Genomic DNA, 18,818 nt, shown 5'->3' on the forward strand with positions numbered 1-18,818 from the left:
AATACATGGCAAGCTTGGATGGATTTGATTGGGCCCATTACATTAGGGTTGGAAAAAAATAAAAAAAATGCTAAAGTGTAGCTGAACGAACGTGTAAATAGGTTAGATGAACAACTCTAAATATTTACTGTCAGATTTGTAAAACTAAATTTAAATCCTTCAATAAAATATCATCCCCATATTTAGGGTAGTAGGAACCAATACCGGGGGAGGTAGAACGATTTCTTCTTCCTCGCCTTCTTTGGCTCTGAAAACCCTTTCACCTATGTTCATCAAGCTAGGAGATCACTGAAAACCCTATAATTCCAATACTTCTTTTTGTTGTCGTCTCGAAGAAGTGACAGGTACTTCCTTTTCTATCGTCTCATTCACAAACCCTCTCGATCATCCCATTATTCTAAAAGAGAATTCTTTAGGTATTTCTATGTTCTCTTATTTACTTCTTCTTTTTTTTTTTTTTTTTTTTTTTTCATTTCTGATTTTCTTTGGTGAGGGAATGTATGGTGAAAATATCTCAGTTGAAGAAATTATTATCTAGAGCCTTTTAGTGTGAAATTTGTGATTTCATTATTTCATATATTCATATTAGATGTTTATATGGTCAATTAAGAGAGTTTGTTTCACTCTATTATAAGGAATAGAGGGAGAAGAAAAGATGTTACTTAACAAGTGATAGAAGGTTAACTTAACTAACCCATAAATAATGAAAAAGAAAAATATGAATTTTATTGGACGATTCAAATTTTGTTAATAAATCTAATGGCATATATTTAGAACCGTTTAGTTAACATATTCACACGTCCATTCAGCTATCACATTTCCAATAAAAAAAATAAACACTTATCATTATAAAATTAAAAAACTTAAAAATAAAAAAACACACAAAAATTAGGACTTCTACATTTAAGCAAATATTTTTGGAGATGGCAAGAAACTCAAAATTAACACAAATACAAACTCCATTATACTAAGTTGTAAGGAATCACTGTTTCAATCTTACCGAAAAAAAAAAAAAAAAGAAAAGAAAGGGAATCACTGGTTCAATTAACCATTATCTGGCATGTCACGCAAACAAAAATTTATATGAACTTAATAGATTAACGAGCCTTGTGTCCAACACCGACGTACGTCTAGCTGCTGCTGCCACTAAAACGATAAAGAATCTCAGCAAGGAGGCATATGTCGAGGTTTCCTTCTCATACTCGTTAGTCTTGTTTTACCATTCTTCACTATCAGTACTGTGTTCATACCCCAGCTTGCATGCCGCTCCAAATGACAGTGCATGAACCACACTCCTGACAAGGTTAATTAATTAACTCGATCATCAGATTAGCAAAGAAATTAAGAATCCCGGCCACTAGACTTTGACAAATTAAGTTAAATAAATCAAACTTACCAGGATTGTCTGCTCGGAATCTGACAGCAGCCCACCCTTTTGTTGGAACTCCAACTGTGTTAATTTCAGGTGGATCAACCAAGTTATATGTTTTGGGATCCGAGGTCTTGTTGAAGTTTCCAAATCCCGATCCGACCCAATAAAAGCTATACCCATGAAGATGCATTGGATGGTTTTCTCCTGTATTCAAGTTTGTCCCTTGGAATACAATCTCAACAGTTGAGTTGAAGTCTATCATCTTCACCCTAGTACCCACCTTGGGTGTTGAAAGATTAGACGGTATCTCATCTGCTGTGAAGTTGAAATAGTAAGGTGGGTCATCAGGAAAAGTTGTATTATAAACATTCTCAATCTTTTTATAATAAGCCAGAAGTATGTTAATCGATGGTTCTCTGAAACTGATGTTGTTCATGCTACTAGAAAGTCTTGACCCATCAGGTCCATCACAGGAGTTATTGGCACAAGGCAATGTGTTAACAGATATGGTTGTGTATATTCTGACATCGAAAGATTGAGGAACATCAACTGGGTGCTTTTTACTTGCTAAGCTTCTGAGAAGTTTAGTGTAGTTGGTTGCTGCATCAGTGTCATTATTATATTCAGGAAGGATTGGGAAGAAGGGAGTTGATGGAGGGGTATAGGTGCCATTGTACTGTATGATTGCTGTGGTGGTGGTGTTATCATAACCAAGCTCGGCATAAGGTTTGGCTGCCATGTAATAGTGACTAAGCGTTTGGTTAGCTTTCAAGAGGCAATCCATGGTTTGACCTGGGGTTATCATCATATAATCTACTGTTACTGGTTTAAGGTAGCTTCCATCTGATCCAACCACTGTTAGAGAATGGTTAGCAACAGCGAAGAACATATCTTGATTCATCCCAGCATTTATTATACGAAGAAGATAGGTCTTGCCTTTCTGCACCAGCATCTTAAAAGTTCCTGCAACCACAATACAATGATTAAAGGTTATGAACACCATATTACATATTGCTTTGGGCCTCTTTTATCCTGTTTTCAAATATTAAAATTTTATTTTTAACCACTAAGCATGTACTCGAATCTACTTTAATTATATGTTTTTTCTTTCTATCATTTTAAGATAGATTTTTTGCCACTACACTTTATGGGTTTTTGAGTAAAATAAATGAATAAGTAATATGCCCCTTATGGTTTTGAATCACATAACAGTAAAACGGACTCTTCCTAATGTGTGGTAGAGAGGTACAAGAAAAGCAGATACCTCTACCTGATGCCAAACTCTAGATTAGTTTTTCCCCTTTCATCCACGATTTTAGAAGATTATGTTTGATTTAGCTTTTAATCTCCTCATTTTAAATTTATTCCATAAAATAACATGCTGTGGGGGCCTGTGGCTAGTGTCTAAAAAGAATTATATTCAGTTCACGAGACTCCTAATAAATATAAATTAAGTGCAAGACCACCTAAGAGGTTGAGGAGTATTATAATGTATGGTCTTACTTCCACTTTAAAATGAAGAATTTTTAAATAGTATTAAATTCCTAACTAAAGCAAATACTTAAATGGGTAAACAGGAATTTGTTCATCCATGCGGAATTATTGAGCTTTCTTCGTTGATGTATGAATCAAACAAAACCTAACCTTAATTAGTTTATTCATTTCACATTACCCGAAAAAGAAATTAGTTTATTCATTCCCATCCCCAATAATTCATATTTTCTTATTCTGGGTTTTGAGTTAAGACAGTCTTAACAGTTTGGGTTTTAGTCTTTAGTCCATATAAATCCGTTTCAATAATGATAAATTTGGTTATATAGATTTTGGTTTGATCACAAGAGAAAATTCCTTGCCCAGTGTTTTTCTCATTGGAATCTCTGCACAACCAAATATGCCACTATTGAAATATGGCAAAAGCCAAAGTTAGTTTTAAAAATATCTCTAAACTCCGGCACAGTTAATTGTGAGTTACCTGCTTCGGAGGCTGTGTAGAGATCTCCTGGTTGTCCATTAATGGTATAAGCATCTGATGCGTTTGGTTCTCCTCCGCCTGCAAGGGCTTCTTCAATTATCTCCATCACATCTCCTTTGTACCAGTTTCCTATTGATTTGCCAGAAAAAGATATAAACCAATTAAGCTACTAGTTAAGTCAGACATGATTAATTTGGTTTTATTCTCGTCTGTGTGTGTTTGTTCTTCAAATAATGAACATACCAAGAATAATGGGGACTTCAGAGTAAGGCTTGGTGAAAGGGTAGGAATCTCCACGCTTGGGGTAGATGAAAATAGGGCCATGGACTGTGGCTCTTGACCAGTCGCTGTGGGCGTGCCACCAAAGGGTTCCTTCTTCTGTGGTGAAGTTGATCTCATATGTGTAGTTCGCCCCAGCTTGGATTGGGCACTGTGTTATGTAATTTGGACCATCCGACCATGGATTCCTCGGCTGTTTCACTCCATGCCTGCCATGATCAGCCCAGCAATGTTAACCACCCATATATGTATAAGAAGCTGATAGGCAATTCTGATAATAATAATAAGCAAATTAAGAGTGAGTTAGCAGAGAAAGAGAAACATTACCAGTGAAGAGTGATATTATAGGTTTCGTGGTTGGCAACATTGATGTAAACTCTATCTCCTCTGCGAACATGAATAGCCGGGCCCGGAAATAGCCCATTCACGGTTAAAATCTTCTTTGTGCTGTTCAATCTGGTGTATGATGCATTAGTGATCTGTCACCATGTCAAACACAAAACAAACATATGAACTTTGAGATCTTGGATTATAAACCTCAAAGGAAAACCACAAAAATCGTTCATGTTTAGTCTTCTTTGTGTGTGTATGAGAGAGAGAGAGAGAGAGAGAGAGAGTGGCTAGAAGCCTAAAACAGCATGCATGCATGAACCAGGGAGCCTGAGGATTAGAAGCTGAGATGAGCAATCACGAACTTACGTTCCAGTTGAAGTGGTAGGTTTCTCCCAGAGTCAGGGAGAACAGTGCGAGCAACACAAGCCCCAAAAGCTCCAACATTAGACCCTTGTTTTTTGGTAGATCCATTTTGATCTGAAACTGAAGCTGCAGGCAAGAGCTAGCTCTCCTTTTTGGCTTTCCACCTATGCTTTCTGAATCAACTTGTAGAATGGGATTTTATAGAGTTCTTCTCTTGGGTGACCGACGTTTGCATTCTACATGTGGTAAGTGAGAAGCAATGATAAACCAACGTTTAGATTTACAAAGAAAATAATAAAACCTAATTAGTGCTTGTCCTTTTCAGAAAGAGTGAAACTTGAATGAACATTTAAATTCCATACTTTTCGCATTAATGTCTGTATGGCTATCTTTTTTGTGGTAAACATTTTCTATAGCTCCCAAAGCTGGTTGCTTATGGACTCAAGACTCTAAATGACCATAGAAGTTTTCTTTCAAGGCGATAACAAGTTGGTGATCTAGATCCCCTATTTGCAAAATACTTTTTATATATTCTTTTATTACACATTAACGAGGAGGTTTGTGTTTAAATGTTTGGTTTGAGGTAGATCACCTTCATAAATATGTGATGAAAGAATATGAAAGGAGTACTATCCTCCACCCTCGCGGGGAGAGTCTCCCAACTCTAGCTCTTAACGTTTTTTGAATTTTTATCAAAAAAAATTGAATCATCTTTGAAGGTTCTTTTAAATTAAACATTCATGTGTGAACTAAGATTGTCTCACTGTTGCCAGCCATTGATTGCGTGAGTAGAGACAAACTTTGACTAGTGAACCAGTTTTGACAAAAATGAAGATTTAAAATGAACTAATTCAGAATTTTTTTTAAGCAAAACCAGCCGAGGTTACAAAAGCGCAAATATCCTACAACCAGAGAGAGGAAATATGACAAACAATCAAATCCGAAATAGACTTTGCTTTCCGATCGAGGCTAAGAAATCTACTACTGCCTTAGACTTCCCAGACAAAATTGCAAGATATCAAACAGTAAGACTTCAAATCGACTTCTCTAACCCCCCCCCCCCCCCAAGCCATAAAAAAACCTTTAAATCGACTTCACTCAGTAAATTGCGTCTTTATCATCTCCTAAAATTTCCAAATCTTAAACTCACATGTAGACGATCAAATGAGGCTCAAATTTTGTACACATGCAGAAGACTAAAGCATGGAAACTAAGAAATACAGCTCTAGTCGAATAGGATTGATTTGAATGAATCTGATTCTGGACTTTTTCTAGGGTCTCAAGTGATTTGATTTCTCTTTTTTTCTTTCCCCCTCAAACAATGGCAAACAATGGCCTTAAGCCCTATTGACATCTCGAAGTTTCAACCCTTCGATGGTTCTTTGTTGCAAAATTCTTGAGCATTGAAAATTTGATTCATATTATTTTTCACATATCAAAGATAGTGAGAGAGCATGTAAAGGTGCCAGGATTCAATATTGGAGGGACCGAAGAATAGAAGTCTAGATTGGATAAGCACAAATGCTTTTTTGCCACATATATTGTGTGGGCCCTTATAAGATCCATTGGGGGTCCCACCTATGAACTATTTTATTATATTAATGAATAAGTCACATATATTTTGTGGGGCCTACACATATTTGATAAAAAAAAGATAAATTATTGATAATGATATTTTTTCCAACAAGATATATGTAAATTAAAACATCAGTACCACAAAAAAAACACATGACTTCAACCCTAAAAGTCAGATGCAAACCAAAAATTTTTTAGATAAGAGATGCAAACCAATGGTACTAAGTTACCTTATTAATTGTGGATGTTTTATTTACAATATAAAATCAAATAACAAAAATTGTAGAAGAAATAAAGAATGTAAAATCAAATAACGAATAATAAAAAAAAAATTTGAGAAAGAGAATAAGTACCTATTTGTGAAGAAGATTTTTTTCCCAAGTTTTCCTTAACCTGTGTTATAGAAAGGGAAGCATAAAAAGGAAGAAAGAAATGGAAGAGAATAAACAAGAAGATGAGAGGAGAGAGGAGAGATATGAGAGAATAAATAGAGATTGAAGAGTTAGTTTTTAATTAGAAATGACATTTTGAATATCTAATAAGATTTTTTTTTAAAAATTCCTTTAATCATTTTGAATATCTAATAAGAGTTTTATTTTTTTTTAATTTCCTTTAACCCACGTGGGCCACGTCTATAGAAAAAGAAGAGAATAAATAGAAATAAAAGATAAGAGAGAGAAGAGAAATGACATTTTGAATATCTAATAAGATTTTAACTAAGGATGACATTTATATCCATTATTTTACTTTTTAAAATTATTTTCAATATTGAGGAGGGCCAAAATAGTGATATTTCACATGTGAGAAGAGAAAAAAAAAATGAGAAAAACGATATAAAGTAATATAAAAAGTGAAAAATTAAAGGAATTATAAAAAAAAAATTTTAATTCGGGGGCCATGGCCTCCCGCCCCTTAGTGGGTCTGCTTGTAATATCAAAATCCCATAGACTCTCCCACAAAAAATATATATAAATGCATGCAACGTATGAGGTCAAAATTTCTACTATTAATATTAAAAAAATATTAAATATTAATTCAAAATTTACATTATTTTATTATAAAAATAAGATAAAATAAAAAGATCTTTCTTTTTCTTTTTTTCGGTTGCCAACCCCGGTTTTAAGGCTTTGCCCTAACTAATCCGGTGTTCGACCTCGGTCGCACACCTGACTATGGTGGGTAAGTCTCCCAGCGAGAATTTTTGCATCCACAAGGTTTCAATACCAAAACTTTGCTTAAACGAACCAAGTTGCTTACCACTTGGACCAATCCCTGTTGGTTAAATACAATGATTTTTCTATCTATTGCATTTGTTATTAAAAAAAAAATTCCAATGAGAAGTGGTAAGTGCTGGCATCTTACACATGAAAAGAGTGTTAAAAAAGTTTCTCTAGGAAAATTTAAAAATTTGGAAGAGTGTCATGCCTCCCTGAACCTAGGGAAGCCCGCGCTCACATGCGCCAACAGACAGTAAGCAATGACCTTGCTTTCCGAATTGAAAAGAGGAGCTTATGGGGATTTCTCACTCTAGCTATAAATATATGAATGACATCCTTGTTTCTTTATTTCATAATCAAATTAAATTATTTGCTTCATATGCAACTCTTTAGACTTATGATAAAACAACACCACCGATAGTTTAATATAATTTCACTTGATGTGGTGTTGTCATCTACTACTATTCAGTTAACAGTTTACCTTAATTTTTTTCCCAACAACAGAAATTAATTGAATTTTTTCCCCCCCCCCCAACAACAACAGAAATGAATTGATGGATGCAAATGGAATGACAGATTGGAAAACATGCTTTTTCATCTACCAATCGGTAAACTTTCATCAAACATACAATTGCTTGCAAACTTGTAAAATATTATTGGCCAAGCCCAGTTCATCTGCCTTCGAGCCATTCATCAATTCCTTCATGAATTTATTTATTTATTTATTTATTTATTTTGATTGATTGATTCTAAAAGCCATTGGCATTCCTCCAAAAATTCTGATCAGTAAAGAAATTTCATCACTTTGAGACAAAAGAGAGAGAAAGAGTTGGTGGGTTAGTTGAGGTGACACTGTGAGAAGTGAGAACCCAATTCACACCACAATAATCCAAACTTTGGCTAGCTGTATTATTCACTGCTTTAATGCGAAGCCGCATTAAAAAAAAAAACCCAATGTTTTAAACACGCACCAAAATCACTTAATTTACTGTACGTTAAGATCATTTTAGTGATTTTGAATGGAGATCGAAACAGATTAGATAACGAAAAGCACTGCAACTTTTTTGTTCTTTCACATGCATCCAGCATGTGTTGAGGACTGAATTCATAGCTTTTTCTCATTAAATTAAACTATCTTACAGTGCATGTTTTTGGTTTTGGTTTTTTTTTTTTATGCAATATATATTATTCAATTGCTTAGCAAGGAAAGCCGGATGTTAAGGTTAAATAATATTTTTCAAACGATAAAATGGACCCAACCTTCCCTCCCTCCCTCCCTTTCCAAACGCTTTCCTTTGAAAAATTATTGTATAACAACAACATTTCATCATCATTTGAACCAAAAATTAAGCTACACCATATGTTATGTTGTAAAGTCAATAAGGTTTGAATGTCCAAGCAGCTAGGGAATTAACTAACTGGACTAGTAGCCGCCAGTGCATGCAAGCTAGAGACTCTCATCTTAAAAATCTTAAACTAGTTAGTTGTTTTTCATGTTAGAGAGGACTTCTCATAGTTGTTTTATGAATACAACTTAAAATCTGGCGGATTTTGATTCATTCATTAGGATCAAATCAAAGACTTTCTGGCATGATATTTTTTGTTCCTTTGCAAACCGACATGTTGTGGACTTTAATGCAATTCTTTTATTTCGTTTCTGCTTACAAGTTACAAGTTCAACAATAACACATGGATCGAAGTGATAACGGTACTGAAGAAAACATATCACAAAAAACCTTTTAAGTCCTCTCATCAAATCCATTTAATGCGCAACTGATGTGGCTAAGGATAAGATAAGAATAAGACCGTGTGAAAGTACTATTGCTCGGCCTTCCTTCAATGAAGTAAACTATTACTTACCCAAGCAATTGCATTACCTACTAATTAATAAAAGCAACATAACTAGCTAGAGAGTGACATCTTGCATGCCTATAAAATAATAATAATGAATAAGCGCGCATTAATTACCTATCAAATCTATATATAATTTTCATGCTCACCATCATGGTCAAGTGCCTAGCTAGACATCCTTTTAAATATGAACTAGCTACTCCAGTCCCAAACTTACTTGCAAATCATATTTATTATTTGCTTATTAAAGGAAAAACATCGAAACAAAAAAAAAAAAAAACTTCCAATGACATTTCACAACTTATTTTACTACCTTCAAGAAAAACATTGAAAATTTATTTTAAAACTTAAAAATTTGCATTTGAAGTAATATTTCATAGATTGAGATTAGTGGAACCTACTTCAAAATTTTCATTTTATTTAAATGAAATCACCTTATTCACGTTTTGCAAAACAAACCAATATATGAGTACGTAATTGGGTCAAGTGGATGAAGCAATTGGAATGTTGATGAAAAAAAATAATAAATAAATAAGAAATCCCAATAAAACACTAAGATTTTGGGATTATTTTTTTCTCGGTAATAGCAATGGGATCATTCTTATCCCAAGTTGGTGTAGGAGATGTAAACTAATCTAGGGCTTATTAGTTTTTTATGCTTACTTGACTCACATTTAAATTTCATGTACCACATTGTTCTTGTGTCAGCAAAAACCAAGTTTAATTATGATTGGAAATACAGATGCTATAATTCTTAACACATACAACTTTCTAGTAATTAAAGAAAATATAATTTGAGTTACTTTTTGTCATCAACATCCAAGTTAGGTATGGATGTTTTACGTGGTCCAAAACAACGTTCTTAAACGGAAAATTCGGATGGACGTTCGTAGCATGTCTTTCTCAACAACACGTGGAAATTGGAAAAGATACATTGTGATTGATTATCAATATAATCATGATTCCTCAAAGATTTGGGAGAGAATAATCTCTAGCTTCTTTCTCCTTTTCTCTCTCTACCCATTTTTCAAATAATTTCTCGCAAATATGTTTTACGTTTGTTCCCCAGTACTTTTGGGCTTGGTAACAAGCCTAAGCATGCTTTTGTTTGTCTCCCAAGATTCTTGGGCATCTGTGAAGCGTAGGCCCATTAAACTCCCTTCGCTTTGTGCAGGCCATAGATGAAATTAGATTTAGTAGATCATATGAATCATGACGAGATCAAATGATCCACGATCTTCCGATTGGAATCATATGTTATTGTGATTCGTTTTTTGGTGAAGTTCTTTGGAAAAATTAAATGATTATCTGTTTTTAGGTTTTCCTTTAAAAAGTAGCCATTCAGCACGCCTTTGGTAACGTTTTCATTCCAAGAGACCAATTCTTATGCAATACCATTTTTTAGTGTTTCTGTGCTAAAATATTGTTCTTTGGTTGGAAAATGGGTGTTTGATAAACTCATTATAAAAATATTTATCAAAACACTATTAGAATAAATTGGTGTTTGTTAAACTCGTTTTAAGGTTTTAATGGGGACCAATTTTATCACTTTTGTTTTTGTTCTTTGGTAAAAATATATTTTTTATGTCCTGCAAAAGGTGTTCTTTATACCACTTTTCAAACCGGTCCGGTCTTAAAGAACAAAATAACAAACCATTTTAACAAATGTCTTTAACATGTTCTTCCCTTCCAAAGAACAGAAGAATGCTGAAAACTCTTTCTACAAAAGGTTAACAAATGCGCCTTCAATGTTTTACTTGACAAAACTAACTAAAATTGAGTTTGCATTTACAATACTAACAAAAAAATAGTGTTCAAGTTTCAACTCTTTTGGACATTTTTTACCCCCAAAACCAATCACATCGAACAGAAAGATCATTGTTTTGTTACTGTTTAACTTACATATAAAACAACAAAAGAGTTATGACATGAGATTCAAAACTTTGCTCTTCAAACTATTCGCTTCCCTAAAAAACTAAAGTTAAAAAAAAATGGAATGTCCTCCAAACAACATTTTTTAAAACGTATACTCTACTGACTTCAAGTAAACATTAAAAATTTATTTTGAAACGTAAAAGTTTTCACTTGAAGTTTAACATCTAATATTTTATACATGGAGATAAATGGAAGATGGAACCTACTTTAAAAATATTAAAAAAATCATCTAAATCATCTTTTCACTTTTTTGGAAAAACAAATTAATATGGAGCAGTTGGGCCAAGTGGATGAAGGAATTGGAATTCTGATGTCAAAAGAAATTTGGACCAATGGAATATTAAGCTTCAGGATCTCTTTTTATCCCAAGTTGGTGTTGGTGTGAGAGATATCGACTTGTCTAGTAGGTCTGATTAGTGTTTTTATGCCCACTTGACTCACATCCAGATTTCGTGTGCCACATTGTTATTAAGTTAATTAACATATCATGTTTGATTATCCCTAAAGATACATAAGCTATAGTTTTAAGACCCACCACTTCCCAGTAATTTAAATATAATATGAATAATTAGATACCCTTTTATCACCAACACTCAACTTAGGTACAAGGGTTAATGTATTCTGAAATACTATACGATAGTTCTCAATACGTATCCATATTTGACCCAACCGATATGATACATCTCGATACGTCTCTATATTAAATTACACTAAAATACATTAGCTAGAGCGATTTAATATTCGATATAGGACAATTAAAAAATACATCTCTTAAAATCAATGATCGATACGATACTCGATACCGATACTCTAAACCTTGCTTAGGTATGCATGTACTTGCATGTTCTTAAACATTAAGATAAATCCACCATGTAACAAGAAACAACATGAAAATTAGTTTATCCTTTTTCACATGGAAAAGGAATTCTATTGCTGTTTCTTTCATTTTTCATTGCTTATGGGGTTTATTGAATAAGCCTCTTTAAGAGGCATGTATGAATGTCTTTCTTTCTAGTAATCTATAAATGATATGAAATTAGAAAATATAAATGTAATTATTAATATAATCATAATTAGTGAAAGATTTGGGGGAGAATAATTGAGTCCAAATCGTCTCACCCGACAGACAGTTGTCAACCACTAATTACAGGGGTCTATAGGATTAGGATGATAGGGTTTTTTTTAATATTTTATAATTTTTACTTGTAGACCCCACATAATTGTGACTGTAATGTTGTCAAGAGAGCACAAGTCAGGGGAGATGATCCACACTCCGAATAATCTCTTCTTTCTCATTTCTTCTCTTTGTCCATTTCAAATAATTTGTCCTAAATAAGTTTTAGGTTTGTCCCCCAATTCTTTTGGGCTTGGTAAAGCTTAAGCATGTTTTCTTGGGCTTCTATGAAGCCTAGGCCCATTGAACTCTCTTCGCTTTGGGCAGCCCATAGATGAAATTGGATTTAGTAGATCATATTGCTAGTGACTAATCATGACGAGATCCAATGATCGATGATCATCCGATTGGAATAATCCGTTCTCATTGTCTTTTTTTTTTTCTTGGGTAAAATTCTTATGATCTTGATATTATATATGCCAATCTAACGGTTGACGACAAACAAGTGGCCTGTGAGTTTCGAGGGTTGACCTTATCGTCAATGTAACACTCACAAAAATCCACGCGACGCATTAGCGCCATAAAATCTGTAGGTGAACGTTATCTCTTTTCACCATTTGAAGGATTCATCATTCAAGTGAGCTACCTACTTGAGACTGCGAGAAACGCAGCAATGTCTGTTTCTGCTCTCTCCCTCGTCTCTCCAATAATAAGGGGTGGTGGTCTTTTCGCTAACAAATGTCATTGGAAGACCTCCACCAGCCAGAGAAAATGGCAAATTAAAGCCTCTTCTGCTGCTCCTGGAGTTGATCTTAAGAGTCTTGAAGCTGCAATTGCCAAGGTTCTGCTCTACCCTCTTGTCTCTCTTTTTCTTGGGTCCTCTTTCTTTTTCTCGATTCTACTGGGATGATGATATTGTTGTTGATTTTCATGAGAGAGAACAAATTTTGTTTTGAGTGTTCGGAGTATTTGTGATGGGGAAGAAATGAACAAATCAAACCACAATATAGACAATAACAGCGGAAACAATTTAATCTATCCTTCTGGAACAAATCTGTTAGATCTTTCTAAGTAAAACTAAAGGGAAACATGATTACCTTGCTAGCCTCAAATCATACGTATGTTTGCCATATATTGGATTGAATACCTGAAACTCTTACACTGCAGCTGATAATTCGCATGAGCTCTGCAATTGTTAATGAAATATTTCTCTGATGTGGTTTTTCTGGGTTGGTACCAGAATGATAGTGATGCTGTCAAAGTGGTGCTTGATCAGCTGAATGAAGTTGGTTGGGCCAAAAAGTGGAAATCTCAACCTTATGTATCACGCCGTATGGTCAGTCCTCCATTACAAGTGTGAAGTTCTCAGTTCTGGGCAAGTGCTACTCAAACATAAACACATCCATAAACTCATGCCCGTACATCAAAGACGTTTATCTGTTAACAACATTCACAATTTATTAGTTGTTTCATAGGTTTGCAGTAATATCATATGTTAAGAGTTGCAAACCATCAATGCAGACATCATTGCGGGAGCTTACTACTCTTGGAATAAAAAATGCAGAGAACCTTGCAATTCCAAGTGTTAGAAATGATGTAAGTAATATTAGAAACTTTGAAATATTTTGTGTCTTGCATTTGATTTGTTCTTGTTTAATTTTCCAATGATTAGATAACTAGTTTTCATGAATGAACTAGCCTCTGTTTGGTGTGAGTTTCTTCTCTGTGGAGACTACCGTGTCACTGGGTTGGTTTTTGGACCAACTGTTCACCAATTTGATATGTTCCAGTAATGCAGGCAGCTTTCCTATTCACAGTGGTGGGGACAACGGGATTCCTGGGTGTTCTCACCAGCCAACTTCCTGGGGTAATCTATTTTTCTCTTTTTTGTTTGTTTTACATTTCCTCATGTTCTATTCTCTTCTTTTTCCTTTTTTTTTTTTTTTTTTTTTTTTTTTTTTTTTTTTTGGGGGGGGGGGGATAAATAAAGAATTCTTTAACCAAAAGAGAGAAGGGGAGGAAGGGAGGATGGGGAGACATTAAAAAAGCAATTGGGCCAGAGCCCTACAAAGAATTCATTTCCTTATGTTCTAGTCTTTGTTGAAGATATTATCCAAAAAACAAATCCTTTGTTGAAGAAGTTTCTCCAATGACTTTACAGAGAATATTCTTGTGGAAAATCTTCTTTCTGATTATTTTCAGGGAGTTACATATTGTTTTCTGGGACTAAACTTGCATATTCCATATATTCTATCATTTTGTCCAACTTTGTATATCTTCCTTGTAAACCTGAAAGAGCTAGACCAAATAAAAGCTACATATTTCTCTTGTCTTTGTTCCTAAGGTGATAGCTTAATTTTCTTTATCAGCTAATGGTCCATAATCACCACTGAGCTTTGAATACTTTTATTTTCTCTCCTCTATTTGAGCTGTGGAAATAGTGCATCCCTGGTATTGTCTAATCACATTTTAAATCATTGCAGGACTGGGGATTTTTTGTGCCATATTTGATTGGGAGCATCTCTTTGATAGTTTTGGCTGTTGGCAGTATCAGTCCTGGGTATGTTTCAAAGTACAGTTTAGCCATTCTGATTCTCAAAATCTGCAGCCTAGAATGGGAGGGCGGGGAAGTAGTCATTACTTCCCTCTTTTTAGTACCTCAACTAGCCTGATGAATAGATGGGGAACCTGTCTGCAGAGGACCTTCTGATCTATCAAGTCCTTTAAGTCTGCTTGCACTTATAAATCAAGAATGTAGATGAAGCTACCTATAAATCTTAGAGACAAAATAATCTTATTCTTCTGCTTCCACCAATGATTTAAGGATTGATATTGGAGTATGAATCAACAGAAATCCATGGGCATGCAGCACCCAACTCAGCATTTTGAATCCAAAGTAGAAATTTCTATTGGGTACCCTGTGTCTGCCCTTTTCGCTGCCACTCCATTGAATCAATTGCTTGATTTACTGTTGTAGGCTTCTTCAGGCTGCCATCGGTGGGTTCTCGTCAGTTTTCCCCGACTACCAGGACAGAATTGCTACACATGAGGCAGCTCATTTTTTAGGTAATCAGCTGGTATGAAGACTATGATGCTGTACGATATATGATAAGTCACTCAGTTTGCAAATGTGAATCTGCATGAGATGTGCATGCATGGTGATATGACTTGAAAGATGGTTGAGGCCTAAGGATTGGAAGAAACATGTAACCAAGAGTTCTTATTTGAGAGATCAGAACCGTGCATGCATTAACGCATCCTGGTGCATCCAAGACATCTGTCTCAAAACAAAGGACCTTCTCCAGTCCTTGATAGCCTTGTTCAACTTAGTTGCCTTCAATAGTTCCTTCCTAATTAACTACCAAATTACCAAACCAGAAGGTTTAAGCATGTAGATTTCTTTCTTAACTATCTACAAAATATGCCCCATTATACATCAAAATGTTTGACTACTCATTTGAGTTCATCTCTCTAATCCATTCAACATATTATGCTGCCAGTCAATCAAATGTCTAAAGATTTTGGAATCAACAAAACTGATCCTTATCTTTTTCCTGCTTGGTTTTACCTAAGAATCGCAATGGTGGGACTCATTAGATAGTGGGTCCAACTTGAATGCATCTAGGACCATATACCAGTATGCCAAGCTAATAGTACAGTTAATGTACATGGGAGTGTACACGGTAATCTAATGAAATACAGTTATCGTCGAGTACCAGTTCAATTTTTCTGTCTGTTGTACTAAAATAATCTAATGAAATTTAGCTTTCCTCGAGTTTCAGTTGCTTACTTGCTTGGCCTCCCAATTCTGGGGTATTCGTTGGATATTGGAAAAGAGCATGTCAATTTGATTGATAAAAAGCTTGAAAAGCTCATATACAGTGGTCAACTTGATGCAAAGGAATTAGACAGGTATTTGCCTTATAGTTATACTTTATTTTTGAGTTCTCCCTTTTAAAATGCTAGAAAATGACCTCAACAGTAACATGTTTCTACCCAAAATTCTGAATGGCTTAGTAACTATGAAAGTGAACTACAAACAGCGGACATGATTTTCTCTTTTCCAGAATGAGATATGACCATTGTTGCTAACTAGAAGTTCTAAAGAAAATAAGAGTTCCTATATGCTATTTGTTGTACGCATTGGATAAATTTGTGGCTCATCCAAATCAAGGAATTAACTTCATCACCCTAGCCATATTTTGAGTCCAAGCTCTTCAATAAATCTGAAGCAGCATTTGGTTGGATTTGAACCTTCTATGGTTTACAGCATTGGGTGTTGTATTTGGCAAATTGTTCTAGTCTCTGCTATAGGTAGGACTGGCAAAAAACTTTTAGGAATGTTTCTCAGGTCAATAAAGTGAAATAGTCTACAATTGCCAATCCCATTAATTCATTGGGCAGGAACCCTGTTGAATTTTGGTGAGGAAGCAGAAGATGGCTTACCTTATAGTAGGAAACTTTACATTGGAAACATTTTGCATCTTCAGGTTGGCAGTGGTATCAATGGCTGGGTTGGCAGCCGAGGGTTTGAAATATGATAAAGTAATTGGTCAATCGGCTGATCTGTTCACTCTTCAGGTTTGTTAACTTTTCAAAGGCATCCTATATATGCTGTGAGGTGACCATGATCTCAGATAATTTTTGTCCTGATCTTTTCAGAGATTTATTAACAGAAGCAAGCCACAAATCAGCAAAGAACAGCAACAGAATCTCACTAGATGGGCTGTAAGTTCTTCATCGATCTCGTATATATAGCTACTCATTTGTATGATCAAAGTTGAATACTCATTAGTCAACTGACTTTTCTTGTTGCAAGAAGTCAATGATGGTGCTTTATATTAATACCTCAAGTACTTCTGGTAGTTCTTTACCAAATAAGGATCAGTTTTTAGAGTTCAAACTGATGCATCATTTACTCCTGGTTTTCCAGGCCATGAGTCAGTGTCCATGTTCTCTAGCTATGGTTTCTGTCCTCGGCTATCTATTCATTAAGTGTTCTCATAACATGACCTAGGAATGTTCCTATAAATGCTGACCATTGAAAATATAATGCAGGTTTTGTTTGCTGGATCCCTCTTAAAAAATAACAAGGCTACTCATGAAGCCCTAATATCAGCAATGTCGAAGAAGGCAACAGTATTAGAGTGCATTGAAGCAATCGAGAATGGTGTATAATCAAAATGTCTCTGTGGAGCACATTCAGAAAAATGCACCCTTACCATTCATTTGGATGGTCAAGAACAAGAATCATTCAAATATGGTTTCAAAATGTTGTGGTGAGTAGCACTTGAATCAGATGGTTCGAGAATCAACTGATCATTCTGATTTTTATTTGTATATTCTTTAAGATGTAACCTACTCATTTATAGGTCCCTGTTTTTACAAACATGAAGACAATTGATTTGGTTGTCAGAGTAAATACAAATGTGTAAGAACATTGATTATTTCCTATCAAAACAGGGCTGGTTTTCAGTTTTATTATATATTCACTCGGTAAGAAAACCAGCAGTTGACATCCTCAGTTGCTGCAGAAGTTCATCCATCATAGTGCAGACCTCTGCCATGCCTGGTTGTAATTACTAATTAGTATCCCACTTCGAAGTTGTGAATGACTTCATTCAAGTGAGGAAGACTAAAACCAGGAATATCTTTTAGCCGGCCTCTCTCTGTTAAATTACCAGTTCCTTCACCTTGGCAGCATCTTCCCACATGACCAGATGCAGCATGCAAGTTCAACAACAAGCAATATAGACATCGATTATAAAATGAGGCTTTACTTCAGCCAACTATTTTACAATGCTCTCCCATATGCACATCTCCTTGGAACCAACATATCCAAGCAACCCACTCAACATCAATGAATCTAGAGAATCCTCTCCATTGTTTTCTACTGGGATGGTGCACAATTTCTTCAGCCTCAATAAATATGTCAAATGCTAAAATAGAGATGAGCGATGCACCAGTAGCATGCAAAATTCTGTTTTATTCTATATACTTGGTCATGTTGTGGAGTAAGTCCCCCCCCCCCCCTCTGACAACAATCCAACATAAGCACATTAGATACCAACATAAGTAGCCTCATTTGGCATAACTCTTATGTCCTTCCATCCATGGTTCTTTGTCTCAATAGATTCACTTTGCTCGTCTTCTAAGTCCAACCTTAACACAATGCATGTCTACAAACAAATTCAGTCCTTCTTATGGACATCCATGAATGCAAAGTCCCAAGATCATAGCACTCCAGCAAACTAAATTCCTTCCCCCAGCATACATTCCATCGAACAATTTTCATGCATATTAATTCTACCTTTTGAAGTTTATAGTTCATAACTTCATATCAAAGCTGTGCCAGGAATCAAGCTCAATCCAAGTAAATTTCTGACGAGAAACCCATAAACAGACTTGCCTTCCTTCAACCTAAGAGCCCTGCCACTTGTAAGAACACTAACCATTGCTGTATCACTACCTCTCAATCCAATTTTCATGTTCTCCCTAAACAACTTTAAGCCATTTCCTGATTTCCCAGAATCCAAAAATCCAGATATGATAATGTTCCAAGAAACCACATTCCTCTCATAAATTTACACCAAACAGAACCTGGGCAGGGAGTGTAATGGTGTTTATTTGGTTAACATACTGCCCTGGTCGCTGGTGGTGTTCGACTGCAGCCTTAAAAACAGAATGTATCAGGCGAACTAATATGTCTAAAAATCACCATCGTATAATCGATATCCCCACAATGCGCAAAGAATTTCAGAACATCCATGGCAGCGAATGAGTCTCAGAAAAAGGACATAGGTGACA

At 35.2% G+C, this 18,818-nt stretch overlaps 2 protein-coding genes across 3 annotated transcripts; one reads left to right on the plus strand and one right to left on the minus strand.

The window, feature by feature from the left end:
• Positions 1–895: 895 nt before the first annotated feature.
• On the minus strand, positions 896–4,532 carry LOC149026604 (laccase-14-like). The gene is made up of 6 exons (XM_089154518.1): positions 4,323–4,532; positions 3,951–4,102; positions 3,588–3,832; positions 3,345–3,473; positions 1,397–2,335; positions 896–1,295 (listed from the first exon to the last, which is right to left on the minus strand). Exons 1-6 carry the CDS (start codon positions 4,425–4,427, stop codon positions 1,165–1,167), a joined length of 1,701 nt encoding a protein of 566 aa, XP_089010644.1. The 5' UTR covers positions 4,428–4,532; the 3' UTR covers positions 896–1,164.
• An 8,086-nt stretch (positions 4,533–12,618) lies between these two features.
• On the plus strand, positions 12,619–17,856 carry LOC149026605 (uncharacterized). 2 transcript variants are annotated; one of them, XM_089154519.1, is made up of 10 exons: positions 12,620–12,852; positions 13,252–13,347; positions 13,533–13,607; positions 13,810–13,878; positions 14,495–14,571; positions 14,989–15,077; positions 15,794–15,923; positions 16,502–16,592; positions 16,674–16,739; positions 17,070–17,843. In XM_089154519.1, exons 1-10 carry the CDS (start codon positions 12,685–12,687, stop codon positions 17,187–17,189), a joined length of 981 nt encoding a protein of 326 aa, XP_089010645.1. In that variant the 5' UTR covers positions 12,620–12,684; the 3' UTR covers positions 17,190–17,843. The 2 variants fall into 2 exon arrangements, with proteins under 2 accessions (XP_089010646.1, XP_089010645.1); XM_089154520.1 differs by lacking the exon at positions 14,989–15,077 and having other exon boundaries at positions 12,619–12,852; positions 15,777–15,923; positions 17,070–17,856.
• The last annotated feature ends 962 nt before the right edge of the window (positions 17,857–18,818 follow it).

This window comes from Hakea prostrata, chromosome 1 (assembly GCF_041222555.1).
Source record: "Hakea prostrata isolate BN-2017 chromosome 1, UWA_Hpros_2, whole genome shotgun sequence".
NCBI classification, from domain to species: domain Eukaryota; kingdom Viridiplantae; phylum Streptophyta; class Magnoliopsida; order Proteales; family Proteaceae; genus Hakea; species Hakea prostrata.

Coding starts and splice junctions, on each gene's coding strand:
- LOC149026604 (XM_089154518.1), bottom strand. CDS start 4,427: ATGGATCTACCAAAAAACAAGGGTCTAATGTTGGAGCTTTTGGGGCTT. Junction 3,474..3,587: donor TGAAGTCCCCATTATTCTTG/GTATGTTCATTA, acceptor GCAAATCAATAG/GAAACTGGTACAAAGGAGAT. Junction 2,336..3,344: donor CTACACAGCCTCCGAAGCAG/GTAACTCACAAT, acceptor TTGTGGTTGCAG/GAACTTTTAAGATGCTGGTG.
- LOC149026605 (XM_089154519.1), top strand. CDS start 12,685: ATGTCTGTTTCTGCTCTCTCCCTCGTCTCTCCAATAATAAGGGGTGGT. Junction 13,879..14,494: donor TCACCAGCCAACTTCCTGGG/GTAATCTATTTT, acceptor AAATCATTGCAG/GACTGGGGATTTTTTGTGCC. Junction 16,593..16,673: donor CTGATCTGTTCACTCTTCAG/GTTTGTTAACTT, acceptor TGATCTTTTCAG/AGATTTATTAACAGAAGCAA.